Source organism: Magallana gigas, chromosome 2, assembly GCF_963853765.1.
Source record: "Magallana gigas chromosome 2, xbMagGiga1.1, whole genome shotgun sequence".
Classification (NCBI taxonomy): domain Eukaryota; kingdom Metazoa; phylum Mollusca; class Bivalvia; order Ostreida; family Ostreidae; genus Magallana; species Magallana gigas.
This window is the reverse complement of record NC_088854.1, coordinates 6,748,225-6,768,239: the sequence shown is the minus strand read 5'-3', so window position 1 is coordinate 6,768,239 and position 20,015 is coordinate 6,748,225. Positions and strand designations below refer to the sequence as shown.

Here is a 20,015-nt window from a genome sequence, read left to right as displayed (position 1 = left end):
ATTGTTTTAAATTCCTAGTACATAACATTTAGAGCGAACTTCATGATTTGCTACCACTGATGCTATGTTGAGAAAACAAACCAGAATATATATATATATATATATATATATATATATATATATATATATATATATATATATATATATATATATATATAATTTACATACACATAACTCATTCGTGATACGGTTACGATATTAAAATATCGTTACTAACAAGCGTTTCTTAACTAAAGGTGTAAGACGTTTAACTGCATTCACGATATCTCGAGTATCTCTATTTTTCCTTTGATTCGTTATTTGTTTATACGATGCTTGAGATCTTTGACTCGAGGACTTAAACAACTTAGCAAAGACATCTTACTCAAATGCAAAGCTGATCTAGATTATATAGGAAGCTTGCGACAAAAGGTAATATACAAATAGTTTCATATCTTTGAATGAAAAGTGGTTTTTTGTATATTGTATATGATATTCCTTTCATAACTAATATATGACTAATATTCTCAAAATTAACACATTTATATGCGTAAATTTCTTTCAGTGGGAATATTATATTATATATTGTTTTTGTTAGCAATACATTTTAAACTAATTTAAAATAATTCAAAATTGTCTAATAGCAATTCATTACACATCGAATACCTTAAATTTAATAAATCACTCACAATTTTTAATTAAATAACTATTTATATTTGGTAAAAATATGTATTTAAAAACCTTATATAAACATGTTGTAGCGAAAGAGGTGGATTTTTTTGCAATAAAATACCTCCAAAAAAGGAATTTGAATCAGTTTCATATTACAAAGGACTGAAACATTGTTTGGAACATAAAAAAACCCGAATACAATGACACTGGGTACAAAAGTTGCTAAGAGGTTGATTTTTTGTCGCCTAAAAATAAATACTAGATTTAAAGTTCGTGTTACTGAACAACGCTGCATTTGTTAATTTGTCACGCGAAAGAATTGATTACCTGATAAAAAAAATTGACACCAATTTAAAGTAAACTGGTGTTAAACAACTACATACCCCGAGAAGTAAAGTAGGTATATTGTGATATTAGGTGATGTATATTTGTTTGTCAAAGTGTGGTTTTTTTGCAGGTTTTCTTCATTGTGTTAATTTTGTCATTTGAAATAATATGATACATGTAGTAAAGAAACAGATACCCGTGATAAAATAAATTGTAACATTGGTTGTGTTAACAGTTGTAAATACTGTTTCATCATTTAAAAAAATGAAATTTATCTAAATGATTAAATGCCATTTTTTCATAATGAAAATAACCAAATTGTTTTAAGTATTTGTATGTTTACAACAATTTCAAATTAAAATTTGTCATAGGGTCTTTTACATTGAATTCAGCTGATTTGCTTAATTTGGTTAATTTTTTAAACAGATCAATCTCTTATCTACAATATAAATTGAACTCAAAATAGTATTCGTATCATTCAATTATAAAATTATTTTTAACTGTTTATAGCGATGACTTACACGTTCATTTTATACCGAAAAAAAGTCTGTAAAAGATTTTATTAAAAAAAAAGATTTGATTAATTGAAAGGGTCATCGACACAGTGTTACAATAACTCAGTATTTAAGAAACCGCTAGGGCACAACATGGCGATTTAAATCCATTATGAAACTGTTTATAACAACGAATTTGTGTGTTCTCTTTACATAGGTTCGATCTACTGACTTGCAGGTCCCGAATTAGAAATCTTTTCGGACTTTTGCTTTATATTTTTTAAAAGTTGATATTCAAATATTCAAATTTTTGGAATATGTGTTTCATCCGTTCTTGTCATTTAATTTCACACACTGGTAGAACATGTATGTGACTTTTTATTTAATTCAACTAAAAGTAGATAAACATGAGTATTTTTCTTATCATTTTTAATAGGGAATAAAGAGCGCAGCAGCTTTGAAATAGCAAAATTTTCTGTCAGTGTTAAGTCTTGGAGGGATAAACTTTTCATGAACATATTTTGTTTGTTTAAGCCTGTGTCCATGTTTCCTAAAAATATAAATCGTTTTATGCAACAATTACAGGGCAGTTGAATCAAAATGAAAAGTATAAAGAAAACTTTACGTGTACATACAGGAAACATAAACGTACATTCAACATGTTATGTTCATTTAAGGGAGCTATATTAGTCCCTTATCTAAATGATATAATTCTATGAACGTATACTAGAATTTCAAACCTTTTTTTAGTATATCAGGTGGGTGGTTGTCACAACTGAACTGAACTGTTCTTTCAATAACTACCCACACTTGCTTCATCAACAACGTCAATAACACATAAAAATAAACATATAATTATCTACATTTGTAGAAAAAATAATCCTGATTTCCCACGGGCCTCCATATGTCCTCCTCCTAACATTACCACGCTCCACTTCATTACATTCTGTTCCACCGATACAAGTTTATTTTAAAGTAAAAATAAAAAGTGGTCACCTAGAATTAAAACACAGTTTTCTAATAAATCATTACAAACATCATGCCATTTAATGCACACCCACTAATAGCTACTGCTTTAAAAAACAAGTAGGCTAATGACATTACAGTTCGAATAATAATACTGGTTTGTTTTCTGATTTTTTGAATTCTGTTATTGAACAAGTTCTAGACAAATTACTAAATAAATTACGATACAATCATATCATTCATCAAACCAATCAAAATACCGTTAAGTTAAGCTTTCTGAGTTGTGACAATAAAACACACAAAATGTAGGCAGTCAGGTCTTGCAGCACAACGCCAGCGCTAAAGAAAACCACACAGGCACATGTTCTTGAGATCATTTAGCAGGGGAGACATAGGAGACACATAAAATCCAAATTCACACAGCAAGGGTACAAACATACTGCTCAGCGTCCAAACATTTTCTAAAGAAATCCAGCCAACAACCCGTATCTACACATGTAGCCACCTAAACTATAGTCTGTCCCAAAATAGTCATGCAGCACATTTGGACGATTTTTAATAAAAAATATAAATATCTGTGGGGAAAGTGCGATTGAAATCGATGAAAGGGAAAATTTCGAAGATATTTTCTTTAACTTTATCATTTTTCACTCAACTAAAATCACGAACGAAAGCAGATTTCTTACGGAGATTTATAATAGTAAGTTTTATACTTATTCAATTTGGAAGTCACTCGGAATACCTCGCAATATTTTTTCACGTTTTCATCCGGGCTTGCTGCAATACTAAAATTCCCATAGACATCGCATTTTCAGCCGTGTATTGAAACCTTATAAGCTAACGGGGCAATTACAATTGAGAAATTTGAAAATTGTTTATACATATGAATGAACATCATGTGAACTCTGAGGTATTTATAACTATTGAGTAATTAATCAAAATGTGAATCGAGGATATCTTGGGTCAGAGTATCATCAAACAAGTTTTACTGGTTAAAGTAACTAAATAAAGTGAAATCCGGTAACACCCCTAAAGAACATCTACACAAACCTACCAAAAAAGTCTGATAACAACCTACTAAGCAAGTCTAATAACAACCTACCAAACAAGTCTAATAACAACCTACCAGACAAGTCTAATAACAACCTACCAGACAAGTCTAATAACAACCTACCAGACAAGTCTTATAACAACCTACCAGACAAGTCATATAACAACCTACCAGACAAGTCTAATAACAACCTACCAGACAAGTCTAATAACAACCTACCAGACAAGTCTAATAACAACCTACCAGACAAGTCTAATAACAACCTACCAGACAAGTCTAATAACAACCTACCAAATATGTCCGATAACAACCTACCAGGCAAGTCTAAAACAACATAAAAAACAAGTCTGATAACAATCTACCAAACAAGTCTGATAACAACATACCTCACAAGTCTAATAACAACATACCAAACAAGTCTAATAACAACCTAACAAGTAAGTCTGATAACAACCTACCAAACAAGTCTAATAACAACCTACCAAACAAGTCTAAAAACAACCTACCAGACATGTCATATAACAACCTTCCAGACAAGTCTGATAACAACCCATCAAACAAGTCTAATAAAAACCTACCAAACAAGTCCAATAACAACCTACAAAACAAGTCTAATAACAACCCACCAAACAAGTCTCAAAACAACCTAACAAATAAGTCTTATAACAACATACCACACAAGTATGATAACAGCTTACCAAATAAGTCAAACAAGAGGCCCATGGGCCACATCGCTCACCTGAGGAACAATAGGTATGATGAAGTCAGCTTAATGGAGTCATAATACAATCTGGACAATGTACATTAATACATGTAGTTCCTGTATAAATAAAATCCATTTTTCCCCCTTGGAACTCGGATAGCCCTGATTGCTGAAAATATTTACAAGAGCAGACTTTAATCACCGCTCCTGCACATATATAGGGACTCAACGTTATGCAGGCAGGGATGACCGCACACCTACGCAACTCAACAGGTACCAACGTTAATGCAAGCAGAGATAACGCAAGCAGGGATGACCTCACACTTGCGCCAACAGCTCAACCTAACGCAGGGAGTGCCGCACACTAGAAAGGCCAGAATACCAGCAGGGATGACCATACACTAGTGCTCCGCCGCAACCACCACCAATACAAGCAGGTATGACCGCACACTTGTATCAATGCGATACAGGGCAGAAATGACCGCACATTCTGTTTCGTTGGTTGGAAAAACACGAAGACTAGAAAGAGCAGGGATGTCAACACCCTCAATCTCTCCGTACCTGTTCAAGTTTAACCCCAAACAGTCACTCGTTGCAATGCAATAGACACTGTCCCTATATATGTGCCAGCCTAAAATAATTCATAGTATCTAAAAATTGGAAATCAAAAATAAACAAACTAATCCAGCCTAACCCAAAACTACTTATGCAGAACAACTTATATACATTGAATATTTATTATTGTATAAAAATAATCATCACATTAATTGGTTAACAGTGGATGCATTAATTAAAATAATCAAGAATCAATAAATCAAGGGCAATAACCCAAAACAGTAATACAAAAAGATTCTAATGAAAAAATAGCTGCCTGCTTCAATTTTATAGTCATATCACATGTTGAGTATTGCAGTTCTCAAAAAGATCCTTTACAATTGTTTGTATATGGGATATTTAGCTACATCAAACTCTGAACCTTCTTGTGAGGCCGAAGAATTGTCCTGGAGCCAAAGTCTTAACAATTAAAAAGAATCATCTTGCTGATTAGTTTCTGAGAAGAAGATTTTTAAAGATTTACTCTTTATTCCTATGTAAAACTTTAACACCCCCCCCCCCCCCATGTGGCCTCACCCTACCCCCAGTGGTCATGATTTTCACAACTTTGAATCTACACTACCTGAGGGTACTTCCCACAAGTTTCAGCTTTCCTGGCTGATTAGTTTCTGAGAAGAAGATTTTTAAAGATTTACTCTATATATTCCTATGTAAAATTTTAACACCCCCCCCCCCAATGTGGCCTCACCCTACCCCCAGGGATCATGATTTTCACAACTTTGAATCTACACTACCTGAGGATGCTTCCACACAAGTTTCAGCATTCCTGGCTGATTAGTTACTGAGAAGAAGATTTTTAAAGATTTACTCTATATATTCCTATGTAAAACTTTGACCCCCCATTGTGGCCCCAACCTAACCCCAGGGGTTATGATTTTCACAACTTTGAATCTACACTACCTGAGGATGCTTCCACACAAGTTTCAGCTTTCCTGGATGATTAGTTTCTGAGAAGAAGATTTTTAAAGATTTATTCTATATATTCCTATGTAAAACTTCGACCCCCCATTGTGGCCCCACCCTACCCCTGGGGGTCATGATTTTCACAACTTTGAATCTACACTACCTGAGGATGCTTCCACACAAGTTTCAGCTTTCCTGGCTGTTTAGTTTCTGAGAAGAAGATTTTTAAAGATTTACTCTATATATTCCTATGTAAAACTTCGACCCCCCATTGTGACCCCAACCTAACCCCAGGGGTTATGATTTTCACAACTTTGAATCTACACTACCTGAGGATGCTTCCACACAAGTTTCAGCTTTCCTGGCTGATTAGTTTCTGAGAAGAAGATTTTTAAAGATTTATTCTATATATTCCTATGTAAAACTTCGACCCCCCCCATTGTGGCCCCACCCTACCCCCGGGGGTCATGATTTTCACAACTTTGAATCTACACTACCTGAGGATGCTTCCACACAAGTTTCAGCTTTCCTGGCTGATTAGTTTCTGAGAGGAAGATTTTTAAAGATTTACTCTATATATTCCTATGTAAAACTTCGACCCCCCATTGTGGCCCCAACCTAACCCCAGGGGTTATGATTTTCACAACTTTGAATCTACACTACCTGAGGATGCTTCCACACAAGTTTCAGCTTTCCTGGCTGATTAGTTTCTGAGAAGAAGATTTTTAAAGATTTACTCTATATATTCCTATGTAAAACTTCGACCCCCCATTGTGGCCCCACCCTACCCCCGGGGGTCATGAATTTCACAACTTTGAATCTACACTACCTGAGGATGCTTCCACACAAGTTTCAGCTTTCCTGGCTGTTTAGTTTCTGAGAAGAAGGTTTTTAAAGATTTACTCTATATATTCCTTTGTAAAACTTCGACCCCCCATTGTGGCCCCACCCTACCCCCGGGGAACATGATTTTCACAACTTTGAATCTACACTACCTGAGGATGCTTCCACACAAGTTTCAGCTTTCCTGGCTTTCTGGTTCTTGAGAAGAAGATTTTTGAAAATTTCTCGAAATTTTTCATTAATTTCTAATTATCTCCCCTTGAAAACGGGTGTGGCCCTTAATTTTCACAACTTTGAATCCCCTTTGCCTAAGAATAATTTGTGCCAAGTTTGGTTGAAATTGGCCAAGTAGTTCTTGAGAAGATGTTGAAAATGTGAAAAGTTTACGGACAGACAGACGGACAGACGGACAGACGGACGGACAGACGGACGACAGACAAAATGTGATCAGAATAGCTCACTTGAGCTTTCAGCTTAGGTGAGCTAAAAAAAACTTACCAAACAAGTCTAATAACAATCTACCAAACAATTCTCTAAACATCCTAACAAACAAGTCTAATAACAACATACCACACAAGTATGATAACAGCTTACCAAATAAGTCTAAAAACAACCTACCAAACAAGTCTAATAACAACCAACCAGACAAGTCCAATAAAAACCTACCAAACAAGTATAATAACAACCTACCAAACAAGTCTAATTACAACCTACCAAACAAGTCTAATAACAACCTACCAGACAAGTCCAATAACAACCTACAAAACAAGTCTAATAAGAACATACCAGACAAGTCTAATAACAACCTACCAGACAAGTCTAATACGACCTACCAAACAAGTCTAATAACAACCTACCAAACAAGACTTACAACAACATACCTGACAAAGTTTAATAAAAACCTACCAAACAAGTCTAATTACAACCTACCAAACAAGTCTAATAACAACCTACCAGAGAAGTCCAATAACAACCTACAAAACAAGTCTAATAACAACATACCAGGCAAGTCTAATAACAACTTACCAGACAAGTCTTATAACAACTTACCAAAAAAGTCTAATAACAGCCTACCAAACAAGAGTTACAACAACATACCAGACAAGTCTAATAAAAACCTACCAAACAAGTCTGAAAAACCCTACCAAACAAGTCTTATAACAACCTACCAAACAAGTCTAATAACAACCTACCTGACAAGTCCAATAAAACCTACCAAACAAGTCTGATAACAACCTACCAAACAAGTCTAATAACAACCTACCAGACAAGTCTAATAACAACGTACAAAACAAGTCTAATAACAACCTACCAGACAAGTCTAATTACAACCTACCAGACAAATCTGATAGGTATAGAAATTTAAGAAAAGCGACTTGAACGTAAATGTAACAGCGCAGATACCTATAAAGCGTAAATAAACGAACGATCACTCCGGCAAATGAAAGGGGCATTGTCACGATTTCGGTCAAAAAATATTTTTCCGTTTTTAATATTTACAATGTTTTAGTAAGGCATTTGTAACAGGCAACCAAAGTTTTAATGCCAGTCGTCGTATTATAAGCGAGATACAGACCTCAAAATTCTTCGTCATGTGAACAAAGCTTTGTTTACAATTTTAATATTGAAGTGAAAATTCCAGTTATAGACCCAAAAACGAATGAGATATACGCTATGAACTATTTATTTATATTTATGCTTAAAACGAATTATAAAATAATCAAGAATCAATAAATCAAGGGCAATAACCCAAAACAGTAATACAAAAAGATTCTAATGAAAAAATAGCTGCCTGCTTCAATTTTATAGTCATATCACATGATGAGTATTGCAGTTCTCAAAAAGATCCTTTACAATTGTTTGTATATGGGATATTTAGCTACATCAAACTCTGAACCTTCTTGTGAGGCCGAAGAATTGTCCTGGAGCCAAAGTCTTAACAATTAAAAAGAATCATCTTGCTGATTAGTTTCTGAGAAGAAGATTTTTAAAGATTTACTCTTTATTCCTATGTAAAACTTTAACACCCCCCCCCCCCCATGTGGCCTCACCCTACCCCCAGTGGTCATGATTTTCACAACTTTGAATCTACACTACCTGAGGATACTTCCCACAAGTTTCAGCTTTCCTGGCTGATTAGTTTCTGAGAAGAAGATTTTTAAAGATTTACTCTATATATTCCTATGTAAAATTTTAACACCCCCCCCCCCAATGTGGCCTCACCCTACCCCCAGGGATCATGATTTTCACAACTTTGAATCTACACTACCTGAGGATGCTTCCACACAAGTTTCAGCATTCCTGGCTGATTAGTTACTGAGAAGAAGATTTTTAAAGATTTACTCTATATATTCCTATGTAAAACTTTGACCCCCCATTGTGGCCCCAACCTAACCCCAGGGGTTATGATTTTCACAACTTTGAATCTACACTACCTGAGGATGCTTCCACACAAGTTTCAGCTTTCCTGGATGATTAGTTTCTGAGAAGAAGATTTTTAAAGATTTATTCTATATATTCCTATGTAAAACTTCGACCCCCCATTGTGGCCCCACCCTACCCCTGGGGGTCATGATTTTCACAACTTTGAATCTACACTACCTGAGGATGCTTCCACACAAGCTTCAGCTTTCCAGGCTGTTTAGTTTCTGAGAAGAAGATTTTTAAAGATTTACTCTATATATTCCTATGTAAAACTTCGACCCCCCATTGTGACCCCAACCTAACCCCAGGGGTTATGATTTTCACAACTTTGAATCTACACTACCTGAGGATGCTTCCACACAAGTTTCAGCTTTCCTGGCTGATTAGTTTCTGAGAAGAAGATTTTTAAAGATTTATTCTATATATTCCTATGTAAAACTTCGACCCCCCCATTGTGGCCCCACCCTACCCCCGGGGGTCATGAATTTCACAACTTTGAATCTACACTTCCTGAGGATGCTTCCACACAAGTTTCAGCTTTCCTGGCTGATTAGTTTCTGAGAGGAAGATTTTTAAAGATTTACTCTATATATTCCTATGTAAAACTTCGACCCCCCATTGTGGCCCCAACCTAACCCCAGGGGTTATGATTTTCACAACTTTGAATCTACACTACCTGAGGATGCTTCCACACAAGTTTCAGCTTTCCTGGCTGATTAGTTTCTGAGAAGAAGATTTTTAAAGATTTACTCTATATATTCCTATGTAAAACTTCGACCCCCCATTGTGGCCCCACCCTACCCCCGGGGGTCATGAATTTCACAACTTTGAATCTACACTACCTGAGGATGCTTCCACACAAGTTTCAGCTTTCCTGGCTGTTTAGTTTCTGAGAAGAAGGTTTTTAAATATTTACTCTATTTATTCCTTTGTAAAACTTCGACCCCCCATTGTGGCCCCACCCTACCCCCGGGGAACATGATTTTCACAACTTTGAATCTACACTACCTGAGGATGCTTCCACACAAGTTTCAGCTTTCCTGGCTTTCTGGTTCTTGAGAAGAAGATTTTTGAAAATTTCTCGAAATTTTTCATTAATTTCTAATTATCTCCCCTTGAAAACGGGTGTGGCCCTTAATTTTCACAACTTTGAATCCCCTTTGCCTAAGAATGATTTGTGCCAAGTTTGGTTGAAATTGGCCAAGTAGTTCTTGAGAAGATGTTGAAAATGTGAAAAGTTTACGGACAGACAGACGGACAGACGGACAGACGGACGGACAGACGGACGACAGACAAAATGTGATCAGAATAGCTCACTTGAGCTTTCAGCTTAGGTGAGCTAAAAAAAACTTACCAAACAAGTCTAAAAACAATCTACCAAACAATTCTCTAAACATCCTAACAAACAAGTCTAATAACAACATACCACACAAGTATGATAACAGCTTACCAAATAAGTCTAAAAACAACCTACCAAACAAGTCTAATAACAACCAACCAGACAAGTCCAATAAAAACCTACCAAACAAGTATAATAACAACCTACCAAACAAGTCTAATTACAACCTACCAAACAAGTCTAATAACAACCTACCAGACAAGTCCAATAACAACCTACAAAACAAGTCTAATAAGAACATACCAGACAAGTCTAATAACAACCTACCAGACAAGTCTAATACGACCTACCAAACAAGTCTAATAACAACCTACCAAACAAGACTTACAACAACATACCTGACAAAGTTTAATAAAAACCTACCAAACAAGTCCAATAAAAACCTACCAAACAAGTCTAATTACAACCTACCAAACAAGTCTAATAACAACCTACCAGAGAAGTCCAATAACAACCTACAAAACAAGTCTAATAACAACATACCAGACAAGTCTAATAACAACTTACCAGACAAGTCTTATAACAACTTACCAAAAAAGTCTAATAACAGCCTACCAAACAAGAGTTACAACAACATACCAGACAAGTCTAATAAAAACCTACCAAACAAGTCTGAAAAACCCTACCAAACAAGTCTAATAACAACCTACCAAACAAGTCTAATAACAACCTACCTGACAAGTCCAATAAAAACATACCAAACAAGTCTGATAACAACCTACCAAACAAGTCTAATAACAACCTACCAGACAAGTCTAATAACAACGTACAAAACAAGTCTAATAACAACCTACCAGACAAGTCTAATTACAACCTACCAGACAAATCTGATAGGTATAGAAATTTAAGAAAAGCGACTTGAACGTAAATGTAACAGCGCAGATACCTATAAAGCGTAAATAAACGAACGATCACTCCGGCAAATGAAAGGGGCATTGTCACGATTTCGGTCAAAAAATATTTTTCCGTTTTTAATATTTACAATGTTTTAGTAAGGCATTTGTAACAGGCAACCAAAGTTTTAATGCCAGTCGTCGTATTATAAGCGAGATACAGACCTCAAAATTCTTCGTCATGTGAACAAAGCTTTGTTTACAATTTTAATATTGAAGTGAAAATTCCAGTTATAGACCCAAAAACGAATGAGATATACGCTAGGAACTATTTATTTATATTTATGCTTAAAACGAATTATAAAATAATCAAGAATCAATAAATCAAGGGCAATAACCCAAAACAGTAATACAAAAAGATTCTAATGAAAAAATAGCTGCCTGCTTCAATTTTATAGTCATATCACATGTTGAGTATTGCAGTTCTCAAAAAGATCCTTTACAATTGTTTGTATATGGGATATTTAGCTACATCAAACTCTGAACCTTCTTGTGAGGCCGAAGAATTGTCCTGGAGCCAAAGTCTTAACAATTAAAAAGAATCATCTTGCTGATTAGTTTCTGAGAAGAAGATTTTTAAAGATTTACTCTTTATTCCTATGTAAAACTTTAACACCCCCCCCCCCCCATGTGGCCTCACCCTACCCCCAGTGGTCATGATTTTCACAACTTTGAATCTACACTACCTGAGGATACTTCCCACAAGTTTCAGCTTTCCTGGCTGATTAGTTTCTGAGAAGAAGATTTTTAAAGATTTACTCTATATATTCCTATGTAAAATTTTAACACCCCCTCCCCCAATGTGGCCTCACCCTACCCCCAGGGATCATGATTTTCACAACTTTGAATCTACACTACCTGAGGATGCTTCCACACAAGTTTCAGCATTCCTGGCTGATTAGTTACTGAGAAGAAGATTTTTAAAGATTTACTCTATATATTCCTATGTAAAACTTTGACCCCCCATTGTGGCCCCAACCTAACCCCAGGGGTTATGATTTTCACAACTTTGAATCTACACTACCTGAGGATGCTTCCACACAAGTTTCAGCTTTCCTGGATGATTAGTTTCTGAGAAGAAGATTTTTAAAGATTTATTCTATATATTCCTATGTAAAACTTCAATAATAATACTTCACTCGTTGCAATGCAATAGACACTGTCCCTATATATGTGCCAGCCTAAAATAATTCATAGTATCTAAAAATTGGAAATCAAAAATAAACAAACTAATCCAGCCTAACCCAAAACTACTTATGCAGAACAACTTATATACATTGAATATTTATTATTGTATAAAAATAATCATCACATTAATTAGTTAACAGTGGATGCATTAATTAAAATAATCAAGAATCAATAAATCAAGGGCAATAACCCAAAACAGTAATACACAGATATAAATTAGCTTTAAAAAGAACTTCTACAAGTATATTAAACCAAAGTAAACATAAACGGGACACGAACATTGTTTACATGACAAAGAATTGCGAGATCTGTATCTTGATAATAACTCCTCAACTGCCACTTAAAATTTGGTTGATCATTAGAAATGGTTTTATAAAGCATTATAAACACTAAAAATTGAAAAATGAAATTAGACCCAAATCGTGACTATGCCCCTTTAAATAAACGGCAAATCGTATGGTTGCATGTAATATAATGCGAATATATAGCAACAAAATAGAATAAAAATCATTGGGACAATGTCTATTGTGACAGTGGGGTTGATGTGCGAATTTTTTCACAAGGTAGTGATGACCCTTTAAGTAAAATTTACTCTTAAATTAATTGAACTGTTACAGTTTGTTAATAGAATTTTGTAAATTCTAAACATTTTTCAAACATTAAACAAACAGGTACTCAGAAACTTGTTTGAAGTAAATGTGTAAACAGTAACTGATATTTAAAAATGTATTTAGTATATCTTATATATATGTCAAGTTGAGTAGTCATATAATAAATTATTAAATAATTTTAGAGAGTGTTAAACATTGACCATGTCGCTCAATTGTGGTGGAAAACTCGGGATGGCCTTTTTAATTGGCATCAACGTTATTTTCTTTGTAAGTACTCAAAACTTAAGTACTCAAAAATATTTTTTTGCATAAAAAATACTAGTATTTTTTTGTTTTGTTTTCATAGGGTTATAAACAAACAATCTTTTAAATGAACTTAATGTGCTTAATTTTTTTCTAAACAGCAAAAATATATTATTCATAGGAAACACAGAACAAAACAAAAGGCATATCTAATTAATTAAACATTTTAAATACTTTTTTCATTTTCATGCAATCGTTAACAGTTAATGGGACTAGGGCTTGCCATAGCTGGGGGTTTGGCTTTGTCAAACCTGTCAAACATTAACACAGACCACATCAAGCCTCTTCTTGATTCAATCAAAGTCGGCTCCTTCCAAGCAGGCAGCATGGTCAACAGTCTGTCCATTCTGATAATTGTAATCGGAGTCTTCATACTGGTGGTGTCGGGACTGGGTCTCTTTGGAGCATGTTGTCAGAATAAATGCATGCTGGTTACGGTGAGTATTACTTGTTCGTTAATTACAATAAAATGATGGAATCAACCGAAAGGTTATAAATAAAGGTTCTCTAATGATAGTTTTTTACTTTAGTGCGCTTTTTTTCATTTTTTTTTCTTTTACTTTACAACACTTTTTGCATTTTGGAACACTTATAAAATATTTATAAGACCGAAAAATATCTTCCTATGTATATTCAATTGGTTTATCGGTATGATTTAAATAAATTATAATTATCATTATTACCACCATTTATGTCAGTATTACGTGCTCTTTCAGTATGCAATCTTAATTCTAATACTGCTTGTTATGAAGATTGCGGTTATAGCTATGTGGTTTACAATGAAAAACAAGGTAAGTAAAAAGTATTTTATAGGATTTAGATCGAATATATTACAATTTGACTGAAACTTTTAAATGAATGATAAAGGATCTATTGCGAATAACAAAAGAAATAACCGAAGGGGCGATATTGGTTTTTGTCTTGACAAAAGGCATATCGATTTTGTTAGATTTCTTGATTTTAGGCCATACACAGTTAACTCTTAAATTCTAGTTCTCTTAATGTATAGTGATTGAAAAAAGAGTTTCACAGTTATTGTCTGAGCAGTATACGTTATGAACGCTTTTTTACTTTACTATCTTATATTTACATTTTCCACTACTTATCGTTTTTGTATTATACGTGTTGTATGTTATATGCACGTTGTCTTAGTATTTCCAACAGACATAACTGGAAAGCGATAGTTGCAGATAAAGAGGGATTGTAACGTGAGGTTTGAACACGTTCATCATTCACCGTACGTTCAACTAAACTTCTTCCATTATTTACAGCTATATCCGTTGTTTCAGGGTACATACCTGATACCGGGATGTCAAGGTTGACGGCAAAACCCTAGCTAACCCCATTTTTTCTATCCTTTTTACCTATCTCCTGCACTTTTGACATAAAAAGTCGGCGTTGCATACGGTCTTTCCGAAGAATGTACTACATCTATATTGCAATGCTTCTCCCACAATGGTACCAAATCCCAGAGTTGTTTTTGAATGGCAAACGCAGCTTCTTTTTTTTCCTACATGGTACTTGTCTCCAGTAACACTGAGTAAATGAGTTTTGTCCTTTTAACACAGAGCATGTTTACACTGAGGAATAGTTCTGGTTGATTGCTTTTACATGCAGTTAAGTATATATAGTAGCTCTTATATTAAATTAATCTTTTTTTTAAATTTATCATTTATAAGGTGGAGAAAGAAATAAAAGACAAATTGCTAGTAGCTTTAAAAGACAATTTCAAAGACGATACCATTACCAACGCTAATACAATTTCAAATGCTTGGAACTACATGTTCATGACAGTAAGTACAAGCATTTTAACTTAATAGTATGAATTACAAGGTCATATAGGTTAATGACCAAAATATTGTTCTGTTTGTCTCTTTTCCTTGTTGTGTTAATTTCAAATACAATAAAGTACAAACATCAATCTCTATCAATCACTTGTTAGTACATGTTAATAACAATAAGCGGAATTTATTTTTTGTATAAGTAACTCTAAATAATATTTTAACATCCTATAATACAAGAATAAAATAGTATTTTCTACCTGAAAGCTTGACTGTTGTGGAGTTAATCCTGTGTTATCAGCGACAAATGATTTCGATCAAACATCATGGTGTTTGACTTCGGGAACTTGTAAGACGGGTACTTCAGAGATACCAAAGACCTGCTGCGTCAATGTTGACGAAAGCTCATATACGTCTGCTCCAGCCGGCTGTCATACAAACGTTAACAGTGGAACTTACAACACCAAGGTTGTACTTTACGGTTTTAAGTGGATTTGTTTTGCTTCCGTTGTAAACTGAACAAAAAAACCATCTGAATATTTTTTTGTAGAATTGTAGTTCATAAGATAAACAATTTGGACGTGCCTGATTTTTTAAAAATCTGTTACATAATATGTACTTACAGGGATGTTACGACGTATTAAAGAATAAGTTGTTGTCTCAGTCTCCTGCTATAATTGGTGTGGTGATCACTATTATTCTACTCGAGGTAAAGTGACTCATATAATTGTTAGACTTCTTTTACTTTGTTGTGTAAATAAGTTTTAAATTAGTAAAATAGTCGCTATCGTCTCTATTAAAAGATCAATTATAGAACCGAATATTACACAATCATCAATCATCTATAACATCTCTCGTTAAAACGGTGATAGATTCATGGTAGGCGATCCTTTGGAAGTTAAGGAAATTATCTTTTTATTTAAAACTTACTGATGAGCTTTCAAATAACACTATTGCAAACTTGCAAAGAAGTCGTTTGCGTTATATTAAATGCCAAATTCTTAGTCGTGTAATAAGCATATTTTTCCTGATTTCATTCCATGGGATGTTTCAGAGGTTTCAAACAGAAAATTAAAGACGTGTATAAAACCTGTTTGAAAATTTAAGTGCTAATCTTAACGATAGATTATAATTATAATACATGTGTAATACATATTTAAGTATATTAAATTCAACATATTTTTATTTTATTTATTGGTTTCGGGTTTATCTCATAATGTCTTTATTTCATATAATGGGATATTTGTTTAAAAAGGAAATGGCACTAGTATTTAATTAATAAAAATGTTTGCATCATGTCAACGCTAAGAGCTTGATTTGAGTTTATATTTATTCTGATAATGCATTTCTTAGTAGCTCATTGCGGAATAATAGTCACATTCATTGTACAATGTCTATGTCGTTACAGATACTGGCTGTGATCTTTGCATTTTTGATATGTTGCCAAATCGGAGATGATACAGCACGAATTTCAGATGTCGCTAAGATGTATTAGAGATACATTTACTTGTTTCTACACACACAGGACTGTAGAAAAATATGAACAACCGAGATATTGCTGTGAAAACGTTTTTAAATAAAAATTTTGTAACAAATATAACTTATTGTTATATAATTTAGTGGTAACGCAAACTGTTAATTATTGTTTTCTTTAACATAAAAAATGTGTCGAGTCCGAAAAATATACTGGCCTTAACGAAAATGACGTCAATAAGGTCAAAATTGCGATTCAAAATGGCGCACACACTTACTTTATTATATTTCCTAAAGTCTCTTTGATTGAAAAAAGGCACACAATCATAATTGGTCCGCATAATATTAAATTTTATTTTAAAAAAATTATGTTCTTTACGACAATAGATTTAATAAGGTCAAATTGGCGATTTAAAACTTTTGGCAGCTAAATTTTATTATTTTTCCTAACGTGTCGCAAATTGGGAAAAATTTAAGTATCATGTTTACCAATATACATCTAACAAGTTAATGCAGAACACTCTGACACAATTCATAAAATCAGAGAGCCCGATAATTACGCCCAAACTAAGGATATCTACCATACGTTAAATGTAAAGCAAGTGCACTACGGGCAGGTAAATATGGGTATGTCCATTTTGCCCCGCCCAACAGAGATGGGATAAATATTGAGAAATGGTTGATTACTACCAATATAAATGACTTACAATCTTATTCCTGATTGAATAGCATGCTACTGTGGATGCAAATGTGCCACCAATTTGCAGTGTATTGACCTCTGCAAGTTTCAAATCACAAACCCAACACTTACAGAAAAAAAAATAACACGTGAATCGAAAAATGACAAAACAGAGAAATGCCGCTCTTTTTTCAATGACAGCGCGGCAGCAAGTTTCTCCTTTTAATAAAAGGTTTCAAGTTAAGTTTGTCATTTACATTATTGGGATCGATAATATGATCGTCACATATATCTGTTAAGACACTTTAGGAGAAAAAAAAAAACCAAGAGGCCCAGGGGCCACATCGCTCACCTGAGCAACAATTGCCTTAATTCTGATCAAATTAGCATTACAGTATCAAAATATCTTGACAACCAAGTACAATAGATCTTGCTAAAAAAAAAATGAAAATCTTCCAATTTTTATCCATCTATTTTTGTTGGTAAATACCAAGCCCTTTTTGTTGTTGTACCTCTATTCCTATATACCCCCCCCCTCCAAATTTCGTGGCCTCACTTTTCTCTAGGGAATCATGGATTCATTAAACTGAAATCTGCATAACCTGTGCTTTTACACTAAGTACTGAGTTTTGGACCGAAAACTTTCCCAGAATATTTTTAAAGATTTTCTCTATATATTCCTATGTAAAAATTCAAACCGCCATCACGGCCCCGCCCTACCACTAGGGACTGTGATTTTGCAAACTTGATTTACACTACCCGAGGATGCCTCTACACAAGTTTAAGCTTTTTCTGGCCAAATAGTCTTTAAAAAAAAGATTTCTAAGGATTTTCTCTATAAATTCTTATGTAAAAATTTATTCCCCTTTGTGGCCTCACCATACCCATGGACTATTATTTAAACAAACTTGAATCTATACGATCTGGGGATGCTTCCACTCAAATTTGGGCTTTCCTGGCCCAATAGTTTTGAGAAGAAGATTTTTAAAGATTTTCTCTATATATAAAAATTTATCCCCCATTGTGGCCCCGCCCTACCCCCAGGGACCATGATTGAACAAACTTGAATCTACATTATCTGGGATGGTTACACGCCAATTTGAGCTTTCTTAACCAAAGAGTTTTTAAAAGATTTTTTTTTAAAGATTTTCTCTATACATGTATATTCCTGTATAAAAATTAATCCCCTAATTGTGGCCCCACCCTACCCCCGGTAACCATGATTTGAAAAAACTTGAATCTACACTATCTGAGGATGCGTCCATTTTAATTTGAGCTTTTCTGGCCTAATAGTTTTTGAGAAGAAGATTTTAAAAGATTGTCTCTATATATTCCTTTGTAAAACTTGATCCCCCTCTTGTGGCCCCACCCTACCCACAGGGACCATGATTTGAACAAACTTGAATTAACACTACCAGAGGATGCTTCCATTTTAATTTGAGCTTATCTAGCCTAATAGTTTTTGAGAAAAAGATTTTAAAGATTTTCTCTATATATTCCTATGTAAAAATCCATTCTCCTATTATGGCCCCACCATACCACCAGGGACTTTGATTTAAACAAACTTGAATCTACACTACCTGAGAATGCATCCACTTTAATTTGACCTTTCTGGCCTAAAAGTTTTTAAGAAGAAGATCTTTAAAGATTTTCTCTATATATTCCTATGTAAAACTTGATCCTCCAATTGTGACCCCACCCTACCCCCGGGGACCATGATTTGAACAAACTTGAATCTACACTACCCGAGGATCCACACAGGTTTTAGCTTTTCAGGCCGAATAGTTTTTGAGAAGAAGATTTTTGAAAAAACCCAACAAATTGTCAATAATTCTCAATTATATCCCCTTTAAAGAGGGCGTGGCCCTTCATTTGAACAAACTTGAATCCCCTTCACCTAGTGGTCCTTTGTGTCAAATTTGGTTGAAATCTGCCCAGTGGTTCTTGAGAAGAAGATAAAAATGTGAAAAGTTTACAACGACGACGCCGACAACGACGACAACGACAGACAACGGACACATTGTGATCAGAAAAGCTCACTTGAGCCTTTGGTTCAGGTGAGCTAAAATCACTGAGCTTTGGCTATTTTGAATCACTAATTCAGCAAAATAATTACCATGTTTGTGGCGCATTTGCGTTGACACAACTTAAAAAACAATTTATTATTGAGGTTCGTCATGTTTTTCTGACTGGTAATAAACATGACCACTTTTGTGAAGGCCAGCACACTTTTATAATTATAATACTTATGTACCTTTAAAAGTTCTCTTCCACTTAATTGGACCAGACTATATACATTGTAATACATGTCACTACGAAACAGGAAAAAATCAGAAAAAATGCACAAAATCTTTAAAATAAAATCATCAATGACTTTATTTAATCGACATCAACAAAACTTTAACATCAATAATAATTCATTTTCCTCGGGAAACATCAGAGCTTGAAATAACCAAAAAAATTGGTCAGTGTCTAATTTTGGAGTTTTTCCAATTAACTTTCTGAAGTTTAGTTCTTAACAATTATCGGTCTAGTTTTTAGAAGTAAATGATTACACTGGCAGTAGGCTAACCAAATGTAAACGTGGTTACACTCCTATCAGTGGAAGTAGTTTAGTATTAGAAGTTGACCCACGGCCACTAAAAGTAACTGAGGCTAGCCGTGTGTTTCCAACGATGATAAGTTGGCTTTCAAGCGATTTCAATTTTAAA

General features: G+C 34.3%; 1 protein-coding gene across 2 annotated transcripts; it reads left to right on the top strand.

The window, feature by feature from the left end:
* The first annotated feature begins 280 nt into the window (after positions 1-280).
* LOC105325165 (CD63 antigen) lies at positions 281-16,714 on the top strand. 2 transcript variants are annotated; one of them, XM_066073133.1, is made up of 8 exons: positions 281-411; positions 13,251-13,335; positions 13,575-13,808; positions 14,088-14,162; positions 15,051-15,164; positions 15,420-15,620; positions 15,778-15,861; positions 16,561-16,714. In XM_066073133.1, exons 2-8 carry the CDS (start codon positions 13,270-13,272, stop codon positions 16,645-16,647), a joined length of 861 nt encoding a protein of 286 aa, XP_065929205.1. In that variant the 5' UTR covers positions 281-411; positions 13,251-13,269; the 3' UTR covers positions 16,648-16,714. The 2 variants fall into 2 exon arrangements, with proteins under 2 accessions (XP_065929205.1, XP_034299761.2); XM_034443870.2 differs by lacking the exon at positions 281-411 and adding an exon at positions 717-1,047.
* Positions 16,715-20,015: the final 3,301 nt, after the last annotated feature.